This window comes from Anticarsia gemmatalis, chromosome 10 (assembly GCF_050436995.1).
Source record: "Anticarsia gemmatalis isolate Benzon Research Colony breed Stoneville strain chromosome 10, ilAntGemm2 primary, whole genome shotgun sequence".
Lineage (NCBI taxonomy): Eukaryota > Metazoa > Arthropoda > Insecta > Lepidoptera > Erebidae > Anticarsia > Anticarsia gemmatalis.
The window spans coordinates 7,687,150-7,703,118 of NC_134754.1; the positions used below are offsets into that span (position 1 = coordinate 7,687,150).

Genomic DNA, 15,969 nt, shown 5'->3' on the forward strand with positions numbered 1-15,969 from the left:
AACAAACTGCTATTTTCAAGAACCCTTTAAATACATACTGCGCGGTCACTACTGACCTACCGCAACAATGAACGATTGACCCCGCAGTCAACTTACAAATCGATCAACAAGCGATTTCCATCTAGAAACATTTTATAGCAGCTGTTTCCTTTACAATCACGACAATGCACAAGAAACCGTAATTAACTAATTATAGGTGTGTTCAGAATTCATTCTATTAGCATTTATAATGTGATAATTGTAGCAGTTTAACCTGATTGCGATAAAATAGCGATTGATGTCGTCATTGATAGCCTTGATAAGGTAAAGGTATAGTTACAAGAGAGCTTAATTATATTTAGTTATGGTTTTAATATGCTCTATATTTTGAGTGTGGACATAACTGTGCTTGCTATTTTGGAGATTTATTTTACCCCTTTTACTGTAGTTAGTTGTTTCTATTTTTAAGTGAATTGTTATGTAGTACATACGAGAACGATATGGTCGCATTTTTGTGAACAAAGTTCTCTTAAAAAAAGATAGAAAAAAAGATTTAGAAAAAAGTTTAAAGAAAAAGATTTAAAAAAAGCCTACTTTTACCTAAGGCACGGATCTCCTCCCGAACGAGGAAGGAATTAAGCCTTAAGTCCACTATGCAGGCCATGTGCAAGTTGGGGTTAGCCAGAATAAATTAACTTTATTTTTTGTTTAATTCTAGCATATACTTTTACATAAGAAATGGGTTTATTGAAAAGTATGTATGTGGATTTGATACTTACTTTAAATATAAACTTTAATTATATTTATAGCACAGTGTATAATACAAATAATTTATTAACACGTTATCTCGGGTTGAGTCTAGAAACACCTACTCATAAATATACATAAATTAGCAGATTTTTTAATTAAAATAGTTACCAAGGTAAGAATAAAAATAGCAAAGACATTAGTTCTATTTTAAAATTTTAATGTAACCATTTATAATTCTTCTGTTACTATTTACATCTAAATACACGTGTAAAGAAATATACGTTATATAATAAGTGCCTTTTTTGTACATACATATTTTACACTTCAAAAGATTTTATTAGTAATGCGTGTAGGCTTTAAAAAGGTCAAGTACACTTTGCCAATATATTATTGAGATCTAAGTGCAAATATAACTTATAAAAATACCTTAGAATGTACATAAATACAAACTTGAACTTGCTCAGTAATCTAGCTTACTGTCTTGCCTTATATGTTTCTATTTAACCGTGAGGAATCAAAAAGACTTTTTTTTTAGGTACAAACGTAAAAATATTTTTTTGTTCGAATGAAAAATCTGAGCTCCTTAAATTCGGCTGATTCAAATCATTCCACCGATAATTTTAACTTTTCGCAAATAGTGTAAGTCAGATACACATGGTACATATTATTTATGATCTGATCTTTGACATGAAAGATCTCACATGATCTCTTTAATAAATTATACCCATCGTGGTTCACCATCCACTCCCGGAATGAGGGAGGGTTTAGGCCTAGATCTCACTATGCTGGGAAAGTGTTACAAGTGACAATTATTTACACAATTATGCATATAGGGAACCATGGACCACTTGCATATGAGATACATAATTCGACCATTTGGCTATCGCTGCTCTATTAAATACGTAAATATTTTATTATAGTAAACAATTTGTTGTTTAAAAATAGAGTGACCTAATACCGATAAGCAAGTCTTGTACTAAATACATACTATATTTAGAAGTACATTTTAAAATAAAATTGTTTAAAATACCATTGAAGATAATGCAAAGTGATAAACGTATCATTGTATTTTTTAATTGCAGTGTGATTTTACGAAGCAAAGCAATACAATACATTTTTTTTTATTTTGTGTTGAAGTAAATGCAACAAATGCCTCATAAAAATAACATTTACCATAATTATCACCATTTAAGAACTCTTTACATTCATTTTGTGCGTAACAGTAAATCATTTTAAGTTGCGATTCGTTTAAAACGACGTCCATCTTCTCTTGGTATGAATTTCAAGAATATATTACTTGTGGGTTTGTTTACCACTACCCTTGGGTCAAATTTTAATGTAGTCGGTTGTCCATCGGCCAGCTCGAGTCGGTAGCTTTTGAAGACAGTCACTAATCCGGCCAAGATCTGCATCTTTGCAAAACGTAGACCTGTAACAACGAAAAACGATATTCAGAGATTTATACATCCACGGTCGTAGGTCGAGCATTAGAAGATTTCACATAAAAGTTCTGCAGGAAATATTCTCAATGTCGGAAATGTACGAGATTCACATGTAGGTCTGACCGCATTTAGGGTCTTCTTTGCTCAAAATTTTGAATATACTTATTGATAATAATTGCTTTGGTAAATTATGCCTATAATATTTTGGTATTTTGTTTTGTTAATTATCGTGCCAGGAGATGGTCGGGACGCTGGTGACTCAAACGAAGATATCAGAATGAACTGGACGCATTCGAAAAGGATAAAATGATTTGGAGGGCAAGGCCTTTTTCCAGCAGGGGGACACTCAAACACACTAAGGAAAAAAACTGTTTACATGTAGTTCGTAATCATCTTGGCATTGGACAACATTTGACAACTTGTAGGTGGTTAATGATAAGATAATAGTTACATTCGGACTATGGGTTTCTCTGTCATAAACTTAATTACGAATACAAATCACTGGGGAAAACTTTACAGGATTAGAACAAATAGTACTAATACCGACAAATATTTACACTCTAGTTGTGGACATTTACCGACCGCGTTTGAGGTCAAGGTTACGATATCTTCCATATTATGGCATTTTTGGTAATAAAATTCATTCATGAATATTTATGTGACTGCAATAAATATGACTCACATTCCCACGACATTTGTTTTTTATGCAACTGGGGCAAATAAGCATAGCTTTAGAACCAGTATTGAGATTTGCAAGTGCAACATTTTATTTGATGGTCACAACAAAAAAATATTCAAGATAACGTATGTATTGTAACACGTAGAAGTAGTAAAATTTACTTACCGATACAAATCCTATAGCCTTCACCAAACGGCATATATGTGTACGGCCTTATATTAGCCTTTTCTTCACCTATAAATCTTTCAGGCCTAAACGTTTCAGGTTCCGGGAAGTAAGCAGCGTTACGTTGTATGTGCCATATCGGTAAATGTATCCTTAAGCCTTTCTCGACTCTCAGACCTGTAGGGAAAGTATAGTCCTCCATTACCTCCCGTGTCATGTTGGGCAAACTAGGATACAATCGCAAAGCCTCGTCGATACACGCTTCAAGGTAAGGGAGTTTTGAAACGCAATCGTAATTAAGGATGTTGTCGTGCTCATCCAAGTACTGGTCTAATTCCTTGAACGCTTTTTCCTGGGTATATGGATGCTTGGCCATCTCAAAAAGTATCAGACCGAGCGTTGTCGCCGATGTCTCATAACCAGCTCCCAAAAAAGACACACATTGCGATGCCAATAACTCATCATCCACCTTAATCGACACCTTCTCAAATTCACCAGTCTTCAATCTCTTTATACTATCACCTACTAAATACTCATTCTTGGCAAATGCCAAAATTAAATCAACGAAATCATGTCGAGCGGATGGTGTATAATCTCTTTGCTTAAACACTTCAGTTAATAAGGAAGAGAAAAAATCTTTGATTTCTCGCCGGTACGAATGGAATCCCAATCCATAAAATATAGAAGGCCAAACAGCCCTGCAGATATTTTTGTAGCCTCTATACGTTGATTGCTCAAATATTCGCTCACTCATCTTTTTGAAGTGGTTGTTTTCGAAATCTTTTTCCATTACTTTCGGTTCGACACCAAATGCAGCGGAGCCAACGCAGTCCAAGGTAAAGCGAGTCATTATACAATTTGCTTTAATGACATTCGAACTTCCGACCTCTTCTTCAAGCAATTTTTCGAATTCTCTTGAACATTTCTCAATCAAGGGAAACATATTCCTCATTTTAGCCGTTGTGTATAAGGGTGTCAAATTCTGACGGACTACTTTCCATTTGTCTCCATATGAAAAAAATATACCTTTCGTACTGGGTTCCTTTTCCACATGATCTGATATTTCTCTACCATTGAAGTAATAAAAATCCTTTGTCAAAATAATCTTGATAAGTTCTGGGTCTTGAACTATAAGCGACGGTTCGGTCCCATAATAAGATCCAATATATGGTTCCTTCGGGAATTTTTCACAGATTTCGCTGAGAACATTCCCTACGGAGGTTTTTAATAAAATAAATTCTTTATAATTGCCAAAAAAAGGCAGGGGTTTTAAATGAGGCACATTCCTTTTCTCCCAGTAATCAAATTTTCTTTTAGAGAATTGATAAATAGTAACAAGCAACCAAAACAATAACACTACGAACCACATTTTCTTTAGTTTGAACTAAATCCGTCTGAGTATTGCGACGGCGACAATAAAAATGATCTTTTGGGGCTTACCTTTTATATTTCTATGCTAATACTTGTATAGGGTAAACGACACAATAACTGTCCGGTCCATTGTCTGTTCTTTTATATAAACATTGCACGTTTTATCGAGTCACTTACCATTTAATGAAATAAATTATTTAAATATAGATCAAGGTAAACTCAAACTCATTATTTTAAATGAAACTTGTTTATTTTATGAATAACAGTAAATCAATGTCTAAATTTCGTATTTTTTTTTTCAATCCATGGCACTTCGTAAATTTGGTAAAATAAAATAATTTAATACTTCATACATTGACAACTGACCACTCAAAAGTTGAATCCTATTTTTCGATTTTTTTTTTAATAAAAGTCACAAACATATTTTCAATTAAATACTTTTCCGATTTTTAATGCCCAATGATAAGTAAGTTGTAATGTAAGTTGGTGTAGGTCCGGAATGTTTAAAATCAGATTTTTTATTTGCAGCTTTTTCTCATTTATCTGGTATATTTACCGGAGGAATTATATTTTAAATTACATTTTTGATAGTTTTATTAAAAACCATGTAATGATCTGTTCACCCTATTTAATTTTCTCGAAGATTGTCTTTTCATTGTTCTTGTGGTTATGTTAATTTAGAACTGGATGCTTAACTAAGTACTTAGCCATTATACTTTTAATTATACTCATTATCTGCCATATATTTTATTATCTGTTTGGTTTTATTTTTATTTTTGTCGTGTGCCCGTTATTGTTGTTTTTGTGAATATAATTCTTCTTCGTCTTAATTTATTGGTTTTAGTTTTTTTCTTCGCTTGTTCGGTAATCGACAACTAATGGGGGGTCATTAACCCCGTTTCAATTAATTTTGTTCTATCGTAAAGAAAATATGCAAGTTTCACAATGAGGAAGAATAACTATTTTGGCTGGAAATGTTCTAGATAGTTCTCCAGCAATTTGGTTTGAATTAAATGTTAAAACAATTCCGTTAAAATTTCTTAGTACCGTTTTAATTGTATACGTATTATATTCAAATATGCATTTTCTCAACCATGATAGAAAATCACCAGAAAAAAATTGGTTGGCCTTTGCCACACAAATATGACAGGTTTTTCGTATTTGTTTAAGCGGCCGAGGATTTGGCTGAAACCTTATACCAATAAAAAAATATGATTAATTTTAATGCACCACGGTTGTACCACGCGGTTACATAAAACATTATACTCGCAGCCAATACTTGTGCATTGATTTATTGCATATTTTCCTACAATGAATAGGAAAATTCCGTTTACTTGCATCATGTATGTACGACATGTACGTTTAATATGAATACAGATGGATGCTAGTTTGTATTACATATTTGCTTAGACAGATAAGCGAACGGTTTCTATTGCAACATAGAAATATATTACTTTTATGACTGCGTCTTTATTTCATCTAATATAACTTTTGTTTGAGATGCGCTACTGCGACGTCGCGATGTCGTTTGTTACTTTAATAGTTTGTATTTAAATGTATTGCATCATGAGAAGCCTTAGATAAGGAAGCCATTATTAGATTTAGTAATATATAAAATAATCTATACTAATATTATAAAGCTGAAGAGTTTGTTTGTTTGTTTGTTTGAACGCGCTAATCTCGGGAACTACTGGTCCGATTTGAAAAATTATTTCAGTGTTAGATAGCCCATTTATCGAGGAAGGTTATAGGCTATATATCATCACGCTGCGACCAATAGGAGCAGAGTACCAGTAAAAAATGTTACTTAAACGGGGAAAATTATGATTCTCTTATGTGACGCCAGCGAAGTTGCGTGGGTCAGCTAGTTAAATATATAAGTAGCAATCTTTCATGTTTGACCTTAACAAAACTGAAAACTTAAACTCTCGATACACGATAGCGCATGTCGAAAACAGACGTATGTTCTATGAAAATCTGATTCAAGAAATTAGTGTATTTAACACTCATAGAAGAGCAAGACCCATTTCCTTGTCGTAATTAAACATAGCAACAAACGCTTGCCAGTTGACAGTCCCGACGGTATAATATTGCGTTACAGACTAAACCATACTAATCACATTTTTTTAATTTCCTGCGCCTCTGTCACTAATACGGTACTGGATGCAAAATCAAACCCGCAATGTTTGAAGAATATCGTTGTGTATTTTATTAGGTCTGTAGAATTTTAAGTTTATTTTTTTCCTGTTAACAATTACTTTTCTTACATTCTGAATTATAGGTTTACAGCCTTTAATTTGACCATAAACCAGTTAACGTTATTGCAATTGATAACATTTTATGGACCCATACCAGTATAGGCTGCTTAGTAAAAAAAACAAATTGAGGATAATTTTACATAGAAACTATTGTTATGTTACTCTGCATTCTCAAGTTTTTAAACATTTCTTCAGGGGAAACATAGTGACCCGTACGCGGTCAGCGTAGTTATCCAAAACACAATTAGTTTAAACGCAGTTCTAAAATAAGGAATTTCCTCTTTATCTTACTAGTGTTAATCATGTTACATGTCATCTTACAGATTAACGTTGTTGTAACCATCCCAATAAATCGATTTACTCGACGTACAAGACAAAGCAATGGTGAAATGTTGGCAATAAAGTAGACTCCTTCTCAAAACGGGATAAGCGGTAGAAAGAAGAAAAAAACTGCAACTTATAATTTTTTTTCATGAGCAATTAGTTATTTTGACGGCTCCGTGGCGCAGTGGCTAAGGTGGTCGCCACGCCAACGTGACAGGAGGTCCCGGCTTTGATACTTATTTCGGGTGACGAAAGTTGTACGGAAGAAGTAATTTAAATATTAACTCGATTAAAATAAATAAATGTAAGAATTAATTAACGTCCAAAATTATTAATTAGAATAATCTCTATTTAAAATCTCGAAGTGGCACGTGTCCATACCTAATACAAAGCATATTATTTATGTGTGAATATATCTAGTTCTTTTTAAATTAAACCTACATCCGTTTTAATTTAAGTAAACGTGTGAAAATAAAGTAGTCAAAATAAAGTTTGACTTTTTGTATACTTTAATTATTACAGTTTTTATATTTTATTGAGGCTTTGAGAAAATGATTTAAATAAATCTGATTAAGTGTACAAAGGTTTGTTTTAATAAAATATGTAGTGCTTTTTAACTAAAACACCGAATGAAAGGTACATATTAGAGCTATATTAAATCTACTTAATAACTCATTGAGAAAAAAAATGTGAAAGCCGTAACTTATGAGTTTTCCTCAGATAAATGATAGACGTTATTAGCCTTTAATTGAAATTCCATATTTATATCGAATATCGAGAATTTCGTGGGTGGAGAAGGGCTTTTTAAAAATGTCTCTCAGTTATTGGAATTTCGTGAATTAATTTTCAAAGAAATCATGGCCATCTAGGTCGGTCTGTTTTAATTAAAATGATTGATATTAAAATCTGCTAAGTGCCTTATTAAGCGATTTGCTTTCACTCAAAACTTGGATTTTAAGTCATCGAGAAGGGAGCAATTTTTCTTCGCTTGTGAAAAATCGTTGCTACTATATCCCAAGCTATATTTTCTTATGCATAAATTAGTACAATATTTCGTCCATTATAATAAAAAAGTAATAAAAAATCACTATCATGAACGTACAAACAAAATAACATTTAAACTTTACTGCGCAATAGTTTTACTTTCATAGTGGGTATTTCATTTGAAATTACTTGGTCAAAGCAAATACGAGTTGCAAATTCTAAGAAGTCTGGCTGGAAATGCACGAACATTTTACACTACCAATCGGCAGTCCCAAATAATTTAGTCAAACTACTATCCAACTGAATAAAATAGCGAGAAATGCAAATATGTTCGTACACAGTAGTGTTTAGTTCAAAATATTGTTGGGAACTTTGGTGTAATCTACCTTACTTGATAATGTTCGAGTTAATAGTCTTGCACTAGTTCAAAGGTCCATACAGGTTAGCTCCATCTAAACTTGAAGCTTTTCAATTGCGTGCAACTAAGTTTGCAATTAAATTGCTTTGCTTACAGCGTGGGCCGCAGTAGAACTTTATATTGCTCTAATACTTAAGCAAGCAATTTGTGTGCAAGAACCAAGTTGCAGCGAAAAACCACTTTCATTTACAAAGTGTCAAAGTAACAATGAGGGGTCACGAACTGTAACTCAAGTAGAAATTATACTTGCTAATGATTTAGATGCAAAGCTTGGTATTTTTCTTTTTGATTGCTCTAAGTTTTTGGATAATAAATTATCCGAGCTGACAAATAAGATTAGGTTTTTGATTTTATTTTCGTTGAAAGTTCTTTGATTGCCCTTGAAGTCGAAAGCAGTCGCTTGAAAATGCTTTAAAAACCGTTCGATCATAAAAAGATTAACTTTTGAAGATGCAATCAGATCGAAATGAGTAAATAATTATACTTTTAAGAATATTCGCCACCTGTTGTCTTATGAATTATTTATTTATACTTTCATAAATTTTCTACGTTAATAAATACACGCAAATATGACTGAAACACACCTAAAACATATTGATTTTCCAAATAGCTTCACATTTGAATGTCACCATAACTTCTGAATCCGTAATTAAGGCCTCTATCCAGTTACACTGAGAGAATTGCTTTTAAAGTGTTCATTGTCAAATACTGGTTCAGCCATGGACCTCATAATGGAGCTCCTTTGGTCCCAAGCCAATGCCCAATTGTGGATAAAGGTCAAAGGTTTATTGCCATAATCGCGTCATTTGCCTTCCGCGTTCCTGATCGACTCATCATTAGTACGCAAATTTATACTGCTGCACATTTTAGTATGTCTCGTTAAGGATATTAGCGCAGCGGTTGGGCTGTAACATTTAAAGGGTTAAGTGATTAACAGGTACCTTTACAAAAGGGCTTATTAGCCTTGTACTAAATTCTTGTTAGTTTTTTGTTTTATTCGTATGGTGAGTGGTCAACCCGCTGGTGGCCAAAACAATCAATGTTTTCTTCACCGGCGAGTGCAATTCTTACAAATTTGATTTCTATGCAAGATTTTAAAAATAGTGTAAGATAAGCTCTTGTGGTCACGCAGCATGATTTTTTGTTTTTATCAGAATAAATGGAATTTAAATAGACTATTTAATCCTATTGCAAAAAAATGATGAATTTGGTTACACTGCAAAAAATATGAATATCTTTAGTTTCAAACTTTGATAGAATATACTATAAATATAGAGTAATTTAAAGATCACGCATTTATATTTAGATATTCCACACAAATCAATCTATTCCGCTATAATCAATGAATCAACAAGGCATCAGTATTGAATAGACTTTGAATAGACAACCGCTAACATAAACCCGGCAAGCGCCACAAACACTCAAACCTAATTCAATATAACATAAAGGAAGTAAATCAAAGCGAGATGAACCAAACGTATCGCATTATAGAACATGATAACCTTGTGTCATTGGCTTAGCGCTTAGATAAACAAACACACCGATATGTCACCCTAATCCCCACGATAGAATAAATATCAATACACAATATTTAGCTTATGAACACATGATATATTATGCCCCCAATAGGATATCACTATTTATCGAAACGTAAAATAATAGCGACTGGAAGGAAAATAAATATGTCGGTCGTACCCGGCTTAATCTAATTTCCTGGAAAGAAGCCCCGATTAATGCCCAGGGGAAAAATAGTATTATTTATTACAAAGCTGGTATATAAGGAATTGATCTGTTTTTAGTTTTGGAGGGCTCCAGATATTTTCTTGTTGTCATGACAATAAATAAGACTATCTACTATTATCCACTGTCGACAACCGAATAGGAACCGGCAAATTTTTTTTTGAAAACCTAATCTGCCCCCCTAGCGTAGGTGAATACCTACATACGTAAGAACTTTATTATTTTCAAGAAGCTGGAAATACCAAAGACACATTCATCGGTAGTGTTAACGTTAGAAAACCGCATAAAAGTTTCCTATAAGCCCTAATCGTGATTGACATGATCTCAATCTTGATCATAATGAGTAACATTTCTGCGAATCGTCACCACCATGTTATTTTTATATAAAAGTTTCGACTCTCCATAGATTTTCACTGTTACCATATGATTAAGGCTGACTGGAGCCTAGTAAAAATGTCTTGCATAGTTGAACGTGTCTATGGCAATAATTTTATCATCTATTTCTATATAAAATATAATAAATATATAAAACTTCACAAAGCCAATTCAAAAACGTATTTTCTCTTTTTGAAACGAAAGTTAGTAGTTAAATCTAGAGCTTCAAGAATATGACTAACCTCATTCTTTACTTTAATTTAGTTACGGTTTAATTTTAAAGTTAGCCTCTTACTGCACTAGTTTCATATCCACTCTACATTTTACAGTTAATCGCGGAAAAGTGGAACTTTTTAGAGTTGTTTATTTCTTGGACAATCTTATATCTTTGTGAATCGCTGGAAATAGAGTTAACTGCCTCAAATTTTAAACACATTTTGAGATTTTTTATAAGTTAATTGTTTGAAAATTCTAATTATAATCTAGGTAAGTATACGCTGTCTTGACTATCGGACAGTAATAAAGGAGATGTGAAATGTCACGAAACTGAACCAAAAATATCAAAGTCCCTTTTTTAGTACAAAAATTCATGCAACATAGTTCCTGGAAAATCAGGTGGTGTGTATTCCTCGGACGGGTGCATTGAATCTCGCTGCATCCTTCTTTTTCTAACAAAAGGTGACAGAACGGGACATAAATATTTTCCCGCACGTTGGTGTGGATTAGTTCCATGGCTGGATTATTCCTGGTTGAATTTATAGCGTGGACGGCCATTGTTAATCACATCGTTACGGAAGATTTGACGTCTGAACACTCAACTGGCACAATGGAAAGCTAACGATTTGTTTTCTGCAGCCGTAGCGTATTCTCGCTCGTAAATTTAACACTATGACGTGCGTTTATAAATGAACGAAGATGTGTGGTCGTGAGAGAAATTGGTAGAGCTGTACTAGTATTGTGTTAACAGCTGTATTTTTTATGACACTGATTAAAATTGTCTCAAATATTCCGGTAATTTTTAATCGATATTGAAGTAAGTGGACTTCTTATCTATCTTATCTATCCATCTGCATTTTAAATCCTTTTTATGTCTGCCATGGCTTTTTGAATCGATGGGTTTTCGAAACTTCCTGTGTGATTCCATTTGATCCAGATTCGAATACTTTACTAAGACATACCTTAAAATGATAAATACCATTGTCTTTTTCATCATGATCTTGTTTCGTGGTACTAATAACTTTGCTTTGAAGTCGGTTTTTTTGGAGAATTATTATTACGTGTTTACCTATTAAACCACGACCATTTGTCACCTATCAGTCGTAATTAGTCTACCTTCACACACATACCTACATTTTTTAATGTATGCATTTGTTCATTTTACAATACGATAAGGCAATGTCATAGCAACTAAAAAAGTATCCTTTGGTAACTGGTTTGAAGATCCCTATACGTTACAGTGGTTGGTAAGTTGGATGATCTATGTTGATCTGGATAACGATGTTGCCCTTTTACTTACAAATTTCATTAGCCTGTTACTATAGACTTCTTGTAGTAGCATATTTTGTTTTAAAGCCGCCTTGTAATATAAGATCCTTATTGATGATTTTCAACTCTCGCAACTTGTACCTACACATTATTTTATATAGCAGTGGGTTTTAAATGCGATTTAAACTGAAAGGTTACAACACGGATATGATATAATACAGATACCGAATGTATCTGTATTATATCATATCGGTAAACGGGTAAGAAATTGTTACTTTTAATTTTAAGTTGCTTCTAACACTCAACTACATGTGTGACAATGTATGTAATTGCAAAAAATAGGTTTAATCGTTACGTTATACTTTGTTTAGAAATAATTCGACATCAAAAGTGTAATACCATTCTATACTAATATTATAAAGCCGAAGAGTTTGTTTGTTTGTTTGTTTGTTTGAACGCGCTAATCTCAAGAACTACTGGTCTGATTTGAAAATTTTTTTCACTGTTAGATAGCCCATTTATTGAGAAAGGCTATAGGCTATATATTATCACGCTATGACCAATAGGAGCAGAGTACCAGTAAAAAATGTTACTAGAACGGGGGAAAATTTCGCCCATTCACTAATGTGACGCAAGCGAAGTTGCGCGGGTCAGCTAGTATAATATATGAGCTCATACAGTAAAGGGGTTAAGACCGCATGCATTATAATATTGAGATTCTTATTATATTGGTACCTACTCAATAAGTAGTTCAGAAAAAAATTGTTCCAGTTACTAAGCTTGTTATAGTTTGATGTGTTTTGTCAACTAAGTTTTGGGGTTTCTATCGAAAATGTTCGATGGCAATTGATGAGGGTGATCTATTCCGGGTTCTGATATTCAAACTTTAGTAACATTAAATAGCAGACAGTGGTTTACCTACATAGTTTTTCTTGGCGTAAATATTTGAGAGAAAACCCATGCACCCATGTGGGAGAGTAATGGGTTAAAAAAATAATTGAACCTAAAAATAGCTTTGAAAAACTTTATAATGAATCTCATTCTTATTTTAGAAAAACATTATATCGGTAATTTTAACGATCATAGGTACACAAGCCATAGAGCAAGAAAAGTAATTCATGCCCGGTTTTGGAGGTACACTTAACGGTAGTTTATCTATTCGATAGCGTTTTTTTTCGTTTTTGTATAAGTTTAAACGCTATTGAATAGATAAACTATCGCTAAATGAATGTACAGAAATCGGGGATTAGTACAGTTACTCAATACGAAAGAACAATGGCAAAATCTCATACATCATAATCACTAATTTTAAAATGTTGCGTCTTCAAATAAGACAACAATTAAATAGACAATGACAACAACAATCTACTTATTGAACAACAAAGTACCAAATGGCAACATTTTTTTATCTAAAGGAAATGGAGAATCATTTTTAGATAGTCAATTTATTACTTTTTGTTTAATCTATTAAATGTCGCCATCAGAAGTAAAAATGATATTCCTGAAATTCATACGATAATTAATAAAGTACATTGGTAATATTGAGATTCAAGACGCTCAAAAAATATAAGTGATTTTTTTGCCATTGTTCTTTCAAGATAATGTGGAAGGCTTGTAATCGCGTCTCAATTTTGCCGTAGCCGCGTAGTTTTGTTGGCTCGCGTTCTACTGATGAACACGGTACACTATTAATTATTCTCCCAGTTTTAATAAACTTCTCTATTGAAAGCTGAACATAAGATTTCTTCATTAACGTCTCTATTTATACTTCAAAGTCTTTATTTAAAAAAGGTTGTTAAAAGTAAGGAATATCGTTTGCCACTTTTGTAAGCTATAGAATGGTCGATGTAAATAAAAAAAAGGAATAAACTTATACATAAATGGAGTCAATATTTTAATAGATTCAACCATGATAAAAGTTAGTAAATTATTATAGGTCAAATTGTTATGTTTTTGTAATAAAATACTGAGGGAAAACCTATAAAAAAACTTCGTAAGTGCCTAAATAATAGCTTGGTATGCTCTATTTATACCTCAAAGCCTTTAGTTGAAAAGATTGTTAAAAGTAAGGAATAGCGTTTGTCACTTTTAAAAACTGTATAAAACAACCTCTTAAAAAAGTTCAAGGGCGATCAAAATTCATAAAAGCAATAAAATTTACGTATAAATGTAGTCAAAAATTTAATAGCTCTAACGATGATACAAGTTAGTAAATTGTTACAGGTCAAATTATTATGTTTTTTATAATAAAATACTGAGGATAAACCAATCCATTAAATATTTGTGGCTACGAGTGATAGCTTGTTGCTGTAAGAATTTTGTAGATTTTTTTTGTTACAATTATTAAATCAGTTCCAAAGAAATACCCCCGTCTCCCTTCAACTTACGACACAAAAATGAAATAGTATACAAAATAATGACAGACAACTCCCGCACAAAGAATTGCTCTTGTGTCGTGGGGACTTTTACAAACAACGGACCGAAAGTACAGCCTGACCCGAAACAACTATTTGTGGTTCGCACAAATATTTTTTCCGAGTGGGAATCCACGACCTCCCAACGCAATAATAGTGGCATGGCAACCTTAACCACTGCACTCATTTAGATGTGTAATAATATTTTTACCGCAAAGTCGAGTAAATTCAGTTCATGCCAATCAAGTCTCGTTGCGAAAGGTAACATTAATCATCTTAACGATATCATAACTCTACAAAGTTGATGTTCTGTTTTATTTTACTTTTTTCCTAACCTTAATATTCTCAGGTATATTGAGGTCGGATCCTACTCTAATCAGTCACGAGGAAAAACACGTTTGAGGCGATTAAGTTCTTATATTGTTATTGTTGCTTGCCAATTTTTGATCTCGATTCAATTCAACGTTTGAGAAAAAATATAACGTAGTATCACGATAAATATCAAGTAAATTAAATTTTCATACATACATACAATTTAATTTCATCGGTAATAATATGTCAAAATACCTGTTAAAAAGTTCTCAAATGTAGGAATTGCGCTACAGGTACGCGATTCTTCACAGTCAGTACTGTCGAGGATCGTAGGTTTGACATTCGAAAAGTACTGCTAAAAAAGTTCCTTAGACGTCCGTTAGAGGCGCTGATCAGATATTCATACAACATTTCTCGATAACTAGCGGGTTGTCAACAGTGGTAGAGACAAGAGTACAACTTTCTATTCAACTTTCGATATTGTCTGATCTGTCACTTTAAACTATATCATAAATGTCTTTCTATAAGAATAAAAACTGGGTCACTTGACTCACTTTTCGATAGCCGTTACACTCTATAGTGTTTCCATATTGCCCCTTTGTTTTCATACACTAAGATTATACTAAGCCTATAACCTAAGTCACGTAGCTTATTGCCATTAATTAGGTCACTGTGATGTCAAACTGATAAGTTCTATTGTTTGAAGTACATGACGTTGCGAGAGCTAATATGTTTTACGGATAGAGAATTTGTAATACACGCTCTTGTCAACATACGCGTAGAATGTTTTCCAAAATAACTTTTATGAACAATAAAAGAATAACGATGCTAAATCAACAATTTGGATCTCAAAGTGACATAATACCCCTCTACAACATTTTGTAGTTTTCAATCACGGCGAATATAACTTGCGCAGAAATGTCGAGCATTCCAAAGATTTTGTTCTGAATCTTTACATTTTATACCAAAGACCTGATGAAAGGATATTCGTAATCGTAGGTTTTGCGACGACACATCCAATTTTCTGTGTCGCCGTCGAGTCGGACTGCACAATACCGGGCCGGCATTGTTAGGTGCGGTGCAATATCGTCCCTCTTGTGGCATTCTGTACTACGGTGTTACGTAAATATGCATAACTGGCCACGTGGCTTAGCACAAGTTAGAAATGTTTTACGTAATGCTTGACATGTTTGACCATGCTTTGTAATAACAGATTTAGCTAGAACATTAAGTTTATGTATTCACTAGCTGACCCGCGCAACGTCGCTTGCGA

General features: G+C 33.1%; 1 protein-coding gene across 2 annotated transcripts; it reads right to left on the reverse strand.

Annotated features, from left to right (window-relative positions):
* Nucleotides 1–931: 931 nt before the first annotated feature.
* Nucleotides 932–4,462, reverse strand: LOC142976181 (cytochrome P450 6B5-like). 2 transcript variants are annotated; one of them, XM_076119439.1, is made up of 3 exons: nt 4,380–4,424; nt 3,016–4,227; nt 932–2,158 (listed from the first exon to the last, which is right to left on the reverse strand). In XM_076119439.1, the coding sequence occupies exons 2-3, from the start codon at nt 3,965–3,967 to the stop codon at nt 1,962–1,964; spliced, it is 1,149 nt and encodes a 382-aa protein (XP_075975554.1). In that variant the 5' UTR covers nt 3,968–4,227; nt 4,380–4,424; the 3' UTR covers nt 932–1,961. The 2 variants fall into 2 exon arrangements, with proteins under 2 accessions (XP_075975554.1, XP_075975553.1); XM_076119438.1 differs by having other exon boundaries at nt 3,016–4,462.
* Nucleotides 4,463–15,969: the final 11,507 nt, after the last annotated feature.